At 40.4% G+C, this 15,416-nt stretch overlaps 2 protein-coding genes across 5 annotated transcripts in view; one reads left to right on the forward strand and one right to left on the reverse strand.

The window, feature by feature from the left end:
- The window catches only part of LOC136885539 (uncharacterized), a 392,796-nt gene that overhangs the window by 284,363 nt on the left and 93,017 nt on the right, over positions 1 to 15,416 (reverse strand). The gene's annotated exons all lie outside the window — the stretch shown is intronic.
- LOC136885537 (uncharacterized) overlaps positions 4,540 to 15,416 on the forward strand; it is a 29,654-nt gene continuing 18,777 nt past the window's right edge. The window contains exons 1-3 of one of the 4 annotated variants that reach the window (XM_067158150.2): positions 4,540 to 4,604; positions 9,825 to 10,069; positions 14,578 to 14,739. In XM_067158150.2, the coding sequence (XP_067014251.2) occupies positions 9,837 to 10,069; positions 14,578 to 14,739 (395 nt within the window). In that variant the 5' untranslated portion in view covers positions 4,540 to 4,604; positions 9,825 to 9,836. Of the gene's footprint in view, positions 4,605 to 4,777; positions 5,089 to 7,676; positions 9,460 to 9,824; positions 10,070 to 14,577; positions 14,740 to 15,416 lie in introns of those variants that run through there. The other 3 variants (XM_067158151.2, XM_067158149.2, XM_067158148.2) reach the window with 3 other exon arrangements.

Raw genomic sequence — 15,416 nt, forward strand, 5'->3', positions numbered from 1 at the left:
AAAGTCCAACCTAGGGAATATAATCTAGTGGACACTTCTCAAAATTTTCCCCCTTTAAATGGGGAGGGGCAGACTCCTACACAGTCGAATCCCCGTAAGAGGAAATTCACTCAAGTAATTTTAAAATCCCCGAGACCAGCACCAGCCCCAGGATATGATAAGGAAGGTTACCAAAATTTGGTTCGCGAGCTTCCCCGCATGGAGATGGCGGCTTCAAGACTTACACCTGTTTACGGCGGCGCAAACCGTCGGATGGAGGCACCTTTTGACGAACCTGTTGCCACGAGTAGCGCATCCATGGCGCAGCCACTTTCGTCATTTCATAGGCAAAGAGAACATCTTCAAAGGGGTCTTTATCAATCTATTCAGCAATTAGTACAATTATTGGGTGATCACCCCGCGTTAGCGCATAATGTATTCCAGTTAAGGGACAGGATTTGTAATTTTATTCAATTCTATGATCAGAATCACTCAATGGAATGCTAGAAGTCTCATGAACAAGCGTCATGAGCTATATAAATTAATACAGGAAACAGTACCTCACTTCGTAGCTATACAAGAAACTTGGTTTCATCTAGAGACTCTCATCAAGTATCCAAATTACACAGTTTTACGTAATGATGGACCCGGTTACGGGGGGGTTGCCTTTTTGGTCCACTCATCCGTGACATATAGCATCCATTTGAACATTCAGGCCATACCCCATACATATGTTATAGGATTATATTATATGCATTTTTTACTTGTGAATATCTACTGTCCTCCTGAATTTTCCATTACTGAGAGACAATGGAACCAATTCTTTCAACAATTTACTACCGAACCATATGTTTTTATCTTTGGGGACTTTAATCTTCATCACACCCTGTGGGGAGGACATTTGGATACCCTTCAAGGTACACAGTTCATTAATGAAGTAAATAACCATGCTTTCGCTATTTTGAATGATGGCTCTCCTACGCGTTTGACTGCGCCTTCTGCCCCTCCTAGCGCAGTAGATTTAACATTGTGTAAGCGAAATATGGTGTCTATCGCTACATGGCATACTTTGAGTGATACTTATTCCAGTGATCATTTCCCTATTGTTATTACTTATGGAGTAGGCAGACCTTTTTCTCCACCCCCCCACACTGTTTCACATAACATGATTCGATCTTTAAGGAGTTTTAAACCACAAATATATACTGCCTACATTGAGGACGCGTTACAAAAAATACCAGTAAATACTTTTTCATATCAAACTTTAATGCAGATTTTAACAGCTTATATTAACCTTCATCACCCCATCAGCGCTTCACCTCCTTTATCTTCTAGAAAACCTGTGCATGTTAAGTGGTGGGATGAAGAATGCCATTTGATGATTCAAACTCGTAAAGTATTGTTTCGACAATATAGGCAGCACGCAACACCTGAGCATTACTTCCGGCTCAAACGACACATGGCACAAACCCGCCGACTTTTCCATCAAAAACGGCGTGACGCTTGGAGGGAGTTTATATCGTCCTTCACGCGCCAGGTTCCGATTGCAGACTTGTGGAATGCCATCAGGGCAATCACAAGAGTGACGCAGCACTCCCCTGCCAAGACCATCCCCGGTCAAGTATTATCAGATTTTCTTGTTAGAGAAGCGCCAGATTTTGTAGTGCCACAGTATGTTCCTTACGCACTAGACACACGTTTTTCCGTATTGCTACAACCCTGCGACTATCAGGAATTAGAAGCAGTACTCCGCTCATGCTCAAATTCTTCCCCAGGTCCAGATAATGTTTCCTATCAAATGCTCCAATTACTACCTATTCGCGCAAAGAAGGTATTACTAAATAGGTATAATGATATTTTTCGCAATCACAGTACACCTGTTAGTTGGAATGAATTTTTCCTAATCCCCATTCTTAAAAACAAGCAGTTACCCACAGAGGTAAGTAATTATCGCGGTATAGTCCTCGGTTCGTGCATCCGTAAAGTGTTTCTAAAGATCTTACTTCGAAGAATCCTATGGGTATTAGAATACTATAACTTGACGCCTCGATATCAATACGCCTTTTTTAAGGGACGCAGTACATCTGATGCATTTAATAGTTTTGTTATCGATTTACTTTTAGCTCGTCATAGAAAACATAGTACCATAGCGGTTTTTCTTGATATTCAACGGGCTTATGATTCCGTACCTTTGCACATCTTATGGGAAAAACTTGCAACTCTTAAGATTCCTGAGGGATTTATTAGCATTCTCCGACAACTTCTGACTTATCGAACACTACGATTTAAATCGACGCCTTGTACACTCCAGCCCCGGCAGGTAAGTAATGGGTTGCCTCAGGGCGATATTCTGAGTGGTATTCTTTTCGCTCTTTTTATGAAAGATTTTGAAACGGTCATTTTACGTCATGCTCGCATACAGGCGTATGCTGATGATTTTTTGATTTATTGTACACACGAAGATTTACAGCTCTGTAGACAACATATTAGTCTCGCGCTTTATGAAGCTAGAACATGGTTAGAGGCCCATGGGTTAAATCTTTCCATAGCGAAATGTCGAGCAATGATATTTACACATCGCAGAACCTATGACCGATCGCCACTTGCCTTTGATCAGTATGAAATACCAGTGGTTAGCCACCATAAATATCTTGGGTTATTTATCGATCAAAAACTTACATGGAAACATCATTTTTTATATTTGCGTTCGAAGAGTGAACGGTATATTCAGGTTATACAGGCCGTAACCCGTAGGCAATGGGGGGCAGATCCCGTTGTGGTGCTATCTCTGTTCAAAACCACTATTCGGACGATATTGGATTACGGATCACATATTTTCGACGTAGCATCTTCTACTAACTTACATATTCTTAACACTTGTCAATATCAAGCAATACGATCCTGTATTGGAGCTTTAAAATCCACACCTACCAATGCCCTCCTCGTTGAAGCCTGCGAAGCTCCCTTACAAGTACGTAGAAAAATACTTGCAACGAAATATTTACTTAAAAAGTTTTCATTCACAAGTCATCCTCTAATTCCGAAGTTACAGTTACTCTCGGAGTATTATTCAGTTAGGCGCCAGGGTTTAAGCAGATTGCCTGCATTGTTTCATGCATTTAATACATTAAAGTCGAAGCAGTGTACCTTAATACACAGTGCTACTTTACTACCCTATACTTTACCCTATCCGGTTTCTCATTTTAAGCCTCAAATCATTTGGCCTATGCGTAATGGCTCTACTACATTTCCTTGTCTGCAGGGGATCGAGATATGTCCAGTTAAACGAGTGAAATTTTCTCATATTCCACGAAGCATAAACATTTTTACAGATGGGGCAAAGAACATTAATGGAGTCGGTTCCGCTTATTATATACCTTCTCTAAATTTTAGTGAACAATATGGTTTGCCTAGTGTCTGTTCGATTTTTACGGCGGAGCTATTTGCCATACAGCAAGCCTTACTTTTTGTTCAGCGAAAGGGATATACGCGAGCTACAATCTATACGGATTCGCTGAGTGCATTACAATCTTTGGTTTCTGATGAGTTATCCTATAATTGGTATATTTACAATGTCAAGAGTATCCTTTATATGCTTGACAATGTCGGTATTTCCATAACTTTAGTATGGGTACCAGGTCACGTGGGTATCGCCGGTAATGAAAAAGCAGACTGTTTTGCAAAACAAGCTTCTCGTCTTCCTGTTCCGAATACTAACAATATGGTTCCAGCTTCTGATTATGTAGTTATTTTTCGACAGGAGGGACGTTCAGACTGGCAGAATTTCTTCCGACAAACTGCACAAGTCAAAGGTAAATTTTATTATCATTTACAACCAAGCCTTTTAGTTAAACCTTGGTTTATACGAGGATCTTATACTAGACGACATATTATTAACATCATTCGGTTACGGTTTAATCATGCCCTCACACCACAATATCGATCACGGTTCCATTTAACGCAAGATACCAACTGTTTGTGTGGTACAGATATCCGTAATGGCGATTCTAATCACATCCTCTTTGAATGTTCTTTGTATGCTAACCAACGTAAAAAACTTATGGCTAACCTCCAGCGACTTAAGCAGGTTTTTCCTACCAGTGTTTCTTGTTTGCTCTGTAATCCTACAGAAGAGACTATTAGAGTGCTAAATTTGTTTCTAGATGAAGCCAAGATCGTGTTATAATTTTGTCTATAATATCCAGTGAGAATAACTCATGCTTTCTCAGGTTCCATTTGAGTGATTCCTCATATCATTAGTGTATTACTTGTGAGTGCTATTTTGGATTCTTCGTGTGGGTGACGCTTTAAACGCAGTGTGATTGCAAGATTGGAAGTTTCCCGTATGACAACAGTCTATACTAGCAAAATGGGGTAGTTATGTGATATAGTGAAGTTTCGTGTTTTGTGTTTTTCTACTTGCAAGTTCAGGCATCAATTATTGAATTGAAGTGTTTTCATTTAGACTAGTGTGTTTACATGCGTAAGCGAGTATTGACTGGGTGAAATGTCGTAGACACAGCCCAATAAGCATCAGCAAGCAAGCAAGCAAGCAAATAGGAAGAAGAAGAAGAAGAAGAAGAAGGATAGATCAAGTCAAGACCGAGCCGTGCCTACGGGAAATAGTACGTAAGAATATTTATCTACTAAGAATGGTATTTTTTAATTTACCGCTAATTTTACTGTTGATTTGCGAGAAAGCAATTAAATTATTATCTTCCATTTAGGACAAAAATTGTAATGAAAATTCACGGACACAATCCGTTCTCATAACCGGGAGACTGTGTTGTTTACTTAGCTGAACAATAAAGCCAGGGGCCTGTTCAGCGAACGAACTTTTCAGTTCAGATTTTGTTCCACCATCACTTTTCAGATTTAGTTTGAAAATTTAGGAATCTTTTCACGTTTCAAGCCTGTTATGTTCCTCCATTGGTACAGAAATGGAAAGTGCAAAGAAATTAAGTGAAAAGTTTTCATAAATCTGTTAATTAACAAGTATGTACACTAGTTTCTCGGCGTAGAATTTGGTTTAGTGATATGAACATGTTACGACGAGAGCTTTTGTTATCTATCAAGCGAGGACGGTGATTGAGAATCCAACAAGAGAAGGTACCAAGACAGGCTTAATTTTCATAACCTCACTTCGACGGAATTTCGCAAGTGTTTTCGTATTACCCCAAGACAGGCTGACTATATTCTTGAAATGATCGGTCATTTATTGAAACATGCAACAAAAAGAAGTCAATCCCTTTCCGAAAAAGTACAAATTCTCATATGCTTACATTGGTTAGGAAATGGTGCCCAGCTGCACGGTGTAGCAGCAATGAATGGGACATCAAAATCAATTATTCCAGAACTGTTACCGAAGTCGTAGATGTTAAAGTAAATGTAATATTTCCTAACATAGTACGTTGGGCTGATAATCCACATAATATAGCGACGGAATTTCTAATGAAGGGTGAATTTCCTTCTTTGTGTGGATGTGCTGATGGTACTCCAGTTAATATTGATGCTTGTCATTATTTGAGAGGTATTTTTAAAGTTGCCAAAAAGGATGTTCCATTTTCTCCTTGACAGCTTCTAGCACAGCCAGCTTCTTGTAATAATCTTTCTTTCCCATGATCACAACTTTAAAACTACTGGTACCACAATTATACTATCAAATTCACTGCGAAAAATAAAGCATTAAAATCATGGGGTATGATACAGTTTGCCCATGGAATAAACTTGATCGGATCACTCATTTACAAAGGAATTGAAAAGTAGGGTAAAACCTAGATCATCGTAGAACAGAAAGACTTTGCACTTTGCAAGAATTGAAAAGTGCAAAGTTGCAAAGTTTGTTTGTGGAACAGGCTCCAGGTCGGGGATTTTTACCTGGATCTGAGGGCTGGTTCGTGGTCAGCTTGCGTGATTACAGTTGATAGTCTGATGATGAGATAGTGGCCCCGGTCTAGATAGCCAAGAAAAACGGCCGAGAATATTCGTCGTGCTGACCACACGACACCTCATAATCTGCAGGCCTTTGGGCTGAGCAGAGGATGCTAGGTAGACCATGGCCCTTCAGTGCTGTTGTGCCTTGGGGTTTGGTTTTATTGGTTTTTATGCCTATTTTATCAATACTTTAGCCCAGGAGACACGTGCGAACGACTGTCGTTTCTTTACACGCTCGCAGCCTTCTCGAGAATATTCGTCGTGCTGACCACACGACACCTCATAATCTGCAGGCCTTTGGGCTGAGCAGAGGATGCTAGGTAGACCATGGCCCTTCAGTGCTGTTGTGCCTTGGGGTTTGGTTTTATTGGTTTTTATGCCTATTTTATCAATACTTTAGCCCAGGAGACACGTGCGAACGACTGTCGTTTGTTTACACGCTCGCAGCCTTCTCGGGAAGGATGTTGTCGGGCGGTGCTCAATGCTGCCAACCTCTCTATTTAGGAACTAATGTGTGAGTGGTGCTTCGATAGGTGGTGGCGGTGATTATTATTATTGTTACACCATTGGTATAGGCTGGTTCTTGCCGTGCGGACGGTTATGATACTACCCTGACAAGACCAGTGATATAGGGACAAGCAAAGGGGGTCTGGAGGGTGTAACAGCCGCAAAGCAGCCTTGGCTGGAGGCGATAGCAGCGCATTCTATGAGGCCTAGTGGTTGGAATGATGAATTACAAGTTCCTTGTGTACTTTATAAGTTTCATATAACTTTATTGCTGTTCTTAATCGTACATTGTTTCCTTAACATGTTACATTTCCTTGCGCTTTTATTGTGCTTGGGTTGGTAACTGAATATATGATTATCATAATTGATGGGAATGGCTTCACGTGCCACTCTATGTTGGCCAATAGGAATATAAGTAGTTACTTCAGCAATGAAAATGGCGTGTAATACTCTTCATTAGGTTATGAAAGTAAACGTACTTCTGGGAGCGGGATGGTGGGTTCCTGGACATCGTTGTGAACACATCTCTCCTCTGAGACCCATAAGATTTCATTAATTTCCACTTACTTATAATGTTAGAAAAATCTCTTCTCCAGGTGTCAATTTTTACCAGTTCTGCATTACACTACAAAGTGACACAGATCTAGGACACTATTTTTCAACATAGTCATAGAAATCCGCTCCTTAGAGAGCCATTCGTGAACCACTATGTGAATTTCCTCCTCGTTGGAAAAATCTCTTTCTTTCAGCTTGCCGAAAAAATGGAACTCACGTGGTGCAAGATCTGCACTCTATGGTGGATGCTTCCATACCTCCCATAAAAAAACGTTGAGACAAAGCTTGTGTTGTGCATGCCATGTGGTGTGTTGTGTTGTCGTGCAGGTGAACAATGCCTTTGCTTAATATTCCATGCCTCTTGTATTTTATGGTGTTGTATAGTGTCATCATTGTTGCACAGTCAGAATAGACATGAATGGTTGTGACCTTTGCCATAAACTCTGTGTACACAACTCCTTCAGAGTCGAAGAAAACGGTGGCCACAACGTTCCTTGCTGATGGTGCAACTTTGCATGTCTTCCTTGCGGGCGAGGAGGTGTGTCTTAATTTCATGGATGCTCTCTTTGTTTGAGGTGTGAAATGATGCACCCATGTCTCATTGCCCATAATGATGCGGCTTAGGAAATCATTGCCTGCCGCGGAGTAACTCTGAAGGAAGTGCAGATACGCCATAAACCTTGCGTCTTTCTGTGCGGGTGTCGGTGACCGTGGAACCCATCGTGAGCACAATTTCTGATACTGGAGACGATCTCGGACGATGGAATGAGCCCTGCCTATTGAAAATGCGCATCTGCTTAATATTGTCCGCTATAGTCACCTTGCAATTGCCCGGAGATTGTCGTCTGTGGTAGACGTTGATGGCAGTCCTTCCCAATCAGTAACACCCACGTTGCAGCCTTGGGTCAAATTGTTGGCATCATTTCAAGATGGCTGAATGTGACATTGATTTGGTTCATATATCACCAGAACTTTACGGTGAATCTTTGTGTAATTTAGACATTTTGTCCGCAAGAATCGTACTGTCTCGAACTTCAACTTTGGAGTACGTTTCCGGTTTATTGCGTCACTTCACGTGTGCACACTGTGATGCCCCTGTTATCAGTACCACAGCAGAACTGTCTGCAGTAGAGATGGGAGTTACATATCGTAACTCTATCCCATTCCATCAGTTTAACTGTTCCAGAAAAATATTGTGTTCCACCGGAGACCATAATACAAAAGTAACTGTCTGAACGAAACCAAGGGGAGGGTAGGAGTTTCTGCCTGACTAATGGATATTAGGAAGCATAGCAGCTCGCTTTAAGGGTGCATTCTTGCACAGGCGCGAGCAATAGTTTTTTTTAACTGTTTAGAGGCAGTACTGATATTCCTATTCTTTAGTTATTCAAAGTGGTTCGTATTAGGCTTACAGGTGGTGATACTCACAGAAGCGTAGTTCGTCAAAACTGTTACGCATGGTCTTCTCACTTTGCTTCTCATGTATCATGCCGTATTGTAGACAGAGAGCTAAAGATCCAATACGATTGATGTGGACAAAAACTCAGTTGCAGGGAAACCGTTTCTTAGAAACGCATTGCAAGACGGTACCAAATAATAATAATAATAATAATAATTTTTAAAAATTCAGCTGGTTAAAGTAGTTCTCATTAATGTACATGGCACTCGGGTATCGGGCCCTGGAAAGCCATCGTAAGTGCCATCACGTGTATCTGTCCCTCCTGAAACTTCGTCATCGACTGCAACCTGCAAGGCAGTGCAGCAACAGCTTTTATCATAGTTTTTTAGTAGTACAAAGGAAAAAGAGTGATGTACAGAATAAAACGCTGGACAAGCCATTTACAGAGTTGTTATTCCCAACCTTGATCGTATGGCGGAAGACGAAGGTTTTGGAGACTTTTATACTGGATTTCCAGAGCAAGTTGGCTACACAGTTTTCGTCACGTAGCTGTTAGCTTGTATTTGGGAGATGCTGGGCTCTAACCCTACTGTCAGCAGCCCTGAGGATGATGTTCAGTGGCTTCCCCATGTACAAACCAAGCAAATGCTGGGACCATTCCTCAGTTGTTGAGGGCAGGGTCGTTTCCTGTCCTGTGCCATCGTTACCATAAGATTCAGTCTGTGTCAATGCAACGTAAAAAGACAAAAAGAGAAATAAGAAAAGAGTTCTGGATTAAACTCTGCTTACATCTTCCCTTATAGGACTGTTTCCTCATCTCTTATTCTGGCAGCATCTGAAGTATACATATACGACACTCGTTCATCAACATCATTTATACTGTAATGTCGGGTCTGAGTGTGTGTTTAAATACAGATCCTTGGACATCTAGGAATACACAGAGATACCTAGCAGTCACGGCGATTTTTACAAATCATGGTTTCGAAGTATTAGTTTTCGGAGTGTGTATGGGTCACTTCAAACATTTTCTAGGAATAGTCAAGAATGTGAGTAACAAGAATGGGAGAGAAGAAAGTGAGATAAAGGTATAGTATTGCTATTTATAAGTACTTACTAAGGTTCGGTTAGGGGCTGCAAGAGACAGCATGTATAGTGGATGTTCCACCCAAAAGTCGACCTGCAACTTGTATTATGTTAGTTTTATATCCTAATACTCCAAGCTAATACTGCACTGTAACGGATACACAGGAACATGATACTGGGAAGTAACTGTTTGTCCATACCTAGTCTGCGGGAAGCCCGGAACATGTACTCTCCTCTGACAGTGCGCCACTCTTGTTGGTCTAAGCGTGGGATGACATGTGAAGGCCCTGCATAGCTTCTACTTGCGTGTAGTGAGCACTGAACTTGTGGTTTTGTGTCTGCTGAGTGACGGGTACGTTCATTTAAGTTTCAGTTAGCAATGTCGGACTGCATGGACGACGAGTACGACGAGGAGGAGGAAGAGTCGACCAAGCTGGAGGATGAGGGTAGCGGAGGGGGTGGAACGCAGGAAAAGGACGAGAAAGTCTTCGACTCCAGTCGACAGCTCAAGCTGAAATTCCCTGTCAAGGGCATGCCAGGGAAGGAAGAAATCATGGCTTTACACCCTGACATCACCGATGTTGAAATACCTCGCAAAGTAAAGCACCCCAGGTGAGCTCTGATAATAGATTAAGATTTTGATTGATGCATTCACAGCAAATAATTGTAGACATTATAATAAGCTTTTGGATTTTTGCCGTGTCAGAAAACAAGGTGAAATTCTTTATGTTTCGCAGAGACTCCGCGTCTTGTCTGTTCACGAGCAAGACTTCTCTAATAATGAAAGTTTTAATTTCAGAATGCTTTACCATTGACCTGTAATATGTGGTGCTCTCGTTTGTCTGTAGATGGTTCACTGTGTGCTAGCCTTCCCATTCGGAGATAACGACACCAGTTAACCCGTTCAAGTCACAATAATTGGCTACATTGTTGACTATGGTATCAGAGTTAATTTGTCCACCCGTACTCTCTCAAAAACATGCATAAAATAATAAGTGATGCAGATAATTCACTCAAACTTCACATTCATGCCATGACTTACCCATTCTTCATTCCTTGAACGACTGCGGTATAAAAGTTTCATTTCAAAAGTGAGGATCCGTGCACTCTGAATGCACTGCACGTTTGGACGGTGTTCGTAAGTATTTCTGAAACACCGCTGTATCCACGAAATGGATGTTACAGACTCTGAGGGATGGTGGAGGACGGCAAATGGTTCAGTTTGAGGTAAATGATCGATTGACTCGAACGTTTCTGAACTATGGTTCCATTTGCAGTTCTCCTTCATCCCTGATAGTTTGTAACATCACGGATATACCTGTATATCAGGAATATTATCCTTTTTATCGAGTTTCTAATCACTACGTTTTTTTTTCGTGTCGCCGGCTGCACGCATTTGGAAGAACCTGGCGTGGCAATGCTCTGTTCACATCAGTAACGTTCACTGTTGCTATCACTATCCTCGAGCTCAGATTCGTTTTCCACATCATCATTATTGTCACGATCACCTCTAAAACAATGTCTGCGAGCACGTTCAGTCTCATTGCTGCAATACCAAGACAGCATTCTTCACCATCAGTAGATGCCTCCAGTTACTTACACTGTGTATTGCAAAGGGAATCTAATATACAAAGATAAGTGAAGCACTGCGTCATTGTGAGGTGAGGTCGTCCAATTCGTGCACCATAACACCATAGCTCTTCATATGACGGGTTTAAGATGTTTCTTATTCCATCGCATGTGCGTCCAGAGTAAACAGCAAGTCATCATAAGAATCGGGGAAGAATATAGTAGAAGAATTTTTTTTAAAAAGAGGATGAATCACAGTTCTTCACATCCATCTCTTCTCAGCCACTGACGAGCTCGTTGCAGCTTCATCAGGAAGGCAGCTTTTCTTCATTTCCTACACTTATCCACATGCAAGATGAAACCAGGAGGCAGAAACAAGCTTGTCAGGGGCTGAGAAGGGAGCTAATGTGGAGATTGTCCTTGTCATCACTGACCTGCCAGTGTTGATCCTATTGTGTATTCCTTTCTTACACTTGTTTCTTCCTTTCATCATAATTTTCATTTCCCCATGCCCAGCTCCTGCCAGGTCAGGGTGTTGCCTCTCCTTTCACCACTCCTCTTCAGTAATTGTATTCCATTCCAGTCTTCTTTTCTTATACTGTTCTTGACAGACTCCATCCATCTTGTTCTGTGCCTCCCTCTTGACCTCTTTCTTTCTATCCTAGCCTCCAACACTTGTTTTGGTATCCTTCCCTCCTCCTTCCTCATAACATGTCCAAACCTTCTCCATCCTATCAGTCAATTTTTCTACCTCTGTCTCATTTCTGATCTCAACATTTCTTACTCTGTCTCTCCTTGTCTTCCAGTGTTGTCCCCAGAAATGTTGGTCCGTTAGGTGGCAGGAATGAGTAGTACTACGTAAAAAAAGAACATGCTAAAATTTCAGTTTGTCCACCCCCCCCCCCCCCCCCCCCCGGGTATTGACAATAATATCAGACAGGTAAACATTTAAGTGCAAAATACAAAATACAGTAGAACCTCGATAATTCGAAATCGGTTAATTCAAAATCCCACCTAATTCGAAGGAGGTCTCGTTCCCGGAAACGTGAGATACAGTTTTGCATGTTATTTAAATTGTTTAATTCAAAATACGGATAATTCGTAATTCGAAGTACAATGTCGGCCCCATTACCGAAATTCAGATTTTTAATTCGAAACTGCCTTTACGTTTTAAAACAATAATATGTTACAGAATAATTTGAACTCGAAATTTATCCGCGTCAGAATAGAACGCATTTTCCGGAACGTGGAGGGGTAGTGTAGCTTTCCGCATTTACACTCCCTTCGGTGGGTCTACAGTGCGCTTCATGATTACTGAGTTGAATGAAATCAGAATTCTTTTGTATTCAACCTTTTAAGGAATGCCGTAATATCACGCAACAGGCAGTGTGCTGAAAAGCAGAATCCGTGAACACTGGTGATGCCGACAGTTAACGAAAAAACCTGGCTCACATAATAAATTTGTAGGCACCGAACAATATTGTCATTGTCTCTGAAATGCATGGCGTTATTTTAATGCAAGCCCAAACAGTCTTATGGTTTTAAAGGAGAAAGTGCCAGCTGGAGAATCGTATAAGAGTGGGGGATCAGGGTCATTGTAGTGCGTTGCAATGCACATGGAAGCGAGAAACTTTATCCCACAATGTTTTAAGGGCGTTGGCCACTTTCCATGCCAGTACAAAGCATCTAAAAATGCAAACAGTACAGAAATCCAAAAAATAATGCATTTGCACAGGGGAACCAGCATAATTTATCCTCGTCTTTGAATTGTGTGATGTTTTTCTTTCGTTGCGTGAGGTTATGTTTGTCAGTGATTTATCCAAGTGCATTATTTGAACATTGTAAATGCACCTTGTTGGATACATTTCGGAAATAGTTTGTCCATGGCATTGGAAAGGTTTAAACTGTGAATCGAAGTGATTGCATGTATTGATGGGCCTTAGAATACTTCGTTGCGCGGCAAGTGTTTACATTTCTGAAGTACGAGAGAAGTGTCATGCTGGGAAATCGTACAAGGATAGAGTCATAGGGAAGTTCGATTTTAAGGGCACTGGATACTTTCTGTGTAAATAAAGGGCACCTAAAATGCATACAGTATAGTAATCCAATGAATAAAGCACTTGCACATGGTAGCCAGCATAGATTTCTCCTCGTCTTTGAATCGTGCTTTTTTTTTTTTCTTTTCTTTCTTTCTTTCATTGCGTGAGGTTATGTTTTCCAGTGAGATATTCAAGTGCATTATTTGAATACTGTAAATGCACCTTCTTAGATACATTTTGGAAATAGTTCCTTTTTCATGGCATTTGAAAGGTATGAACTGTGAATCAAGGTTAACTGCATGCGATAACGGGCCTTAGAATACTTTGTAACGCAGCAAGGGTTGGTACTTCTGAATTGTGAATTGGTGGTTAATTCGAAGTCCGATTTTTAAGTCCCAACGACTTCGAATTAACAAGGTTTTACTGTATTTCTTCTTCATCTTTATAGTGTCAAATCCATTATGTTTTTGCGACTTTATTACAATTTCTATGGACTATTTGATACATTGTGCAACTCGTGTTTTTGGCTGATGATGACCCTGATAATGGGTCGAAACTAGTACCTAAGAAATGTTTCTTCTGTAAAGTAACCCACTTTTACTTGAATTGGTATTGAAAAGGTGGAACTATGTTACAAGTCGTCCATTTCATGACCGTATCGATGAGTATAATCAAGAAGTTAATATAAAGAACCACCTAATCGATACTTTATTTTATGCCTCAGGCAAAATTGAATATATATTAACACTTACAGAGCATGTTTCGACCACTTAGTGGTCATCTTCAGCTGTATAAAGAACTTTTACCAAACAGTCAACACAGCAATTTTTTTTCATTATAACGTAAGCGTATTACTTGTGCTTATTATCCTAATTTTTTTTTTTTTTTTTTTTTTTTTTTTTTTTTTTTTTTTTTTTTTTTTTTTTTTTCATTTTAGTGGTCGAAACATGTTCTCTAAGTGTTAATATATATTCAATTTTGCCTGAGGCATAAAATAAAGTATTGATTAGGTGGTTCTTTATATTAACTACTTGCTTTAAGGTGGAACTATTGTACTTTTAATTTTAATTGTATCCCATCGTGACTGTAGGACCTATCTGTGTCGGTGCAATGTAAAGCCAAAAAAAAAAAAAAGAAAAAAAACACCACCTCAAGATTTTTTTCCCCTGATATTAACGATTTCTTTTCCTTCTCTTTCTGCTCTTGCAATGACCACAGTTTTGCTCTTCTCCGCACTGATGTTCATACCATATTTCTCGGTATTCTTTTCCAGATTCCCACTGTTTTTTGTTCTTATCCTGTACTTATAAAATTGTTTGAAGTGTTGGAACTTTTCCATTTCCTCTCTGATTAGTGTTAATAGAGGATGGATGCCCAGTTGTACTTTGTCTTAAAACAATAACCACCACTATGTACGACTACATTTGCGCTTGTTTGTTGAAAGTAAGTCTGCAGAAGAAAAATTATGCTGACCGTTTGAAAGAAAACCTTGCAGCAGTATGTATGTTCCAGGTACTGTTGGGCAGAATTTGCTACCCGAGAGAAAGCGGAGAAGGCCCTGGAAGACTTGTTGAAGATGCGTTTGGAGGGAGGGCAGTATATCGAGGTGACTTGGAAAGGAGACCCCAGCGTACCAAATCGTTTAAAGAAGGATCCAGACAATAACAAGAGATGGTGAGTGCAGTGTTTCACAAACTTGATAGCAATGGTGCGCAGACAACTTACTTTCAAGAATAAAGATCCAGTAAAAGGCCAACACTTTGAATTTGAAGTAGCAAATCCTAGTTACTGTATTTAGTTTTCTAAGTGGGATAGACATGGGGTCCATGGGAAAGTTCTGAACAGCGAAGCCTTTCAATCAGAGCCATTAGTCAATGTCTACTCCAGTGTGGAAGATGACACTTGGTTACATCCAGTATCCAGAATTTGCTTCAATTGCGCCCATTTTGCTACGCTTTTCAAGGAGCTGAAGAAGCATCAATCACAATTATGAACTTCGATTTCTCGCCTAATCAGTACTTGATTTATTTTTTATGTATTGACACTACAAATACCTTTAGCAGTAGGGGAACTATCAATAGAGGCTAGAAGAACCATGACGACAGATATACAACAGAACCTCATTAAGACGTTTCTGCAGTGTACAAAGGAAAATAATGTGTTAAGCGAGAAAACATACCACTGACTATACAAATAAAAGCTATTCCATATAGATATAGAAACACTAGATACATTTTTTCCAACACAAGGGCATTTTACACCGTGTATCTGCGGGTACTGTGTAAACTGTATCTATCATTTCTAAAGAGGAGAGGAAAGTATTAAAATGTGTGATAAACACGAGAAAACAA

The sequence above is a fragment of the Anabrus simplex genome, chromosome 14 (genome assembly GCF_040414725.1).
Source record: "Anabrus simplex isolate iqAnaSimp1 chromosome 14, ASM4041472v1, whole genome shotgun sequence".
NCBI lineage: Eukaryota > Metazoa > Arthropoda > Insecta > Orthoptera > Tettigoniidae > Anabrus > Anabrus simplex.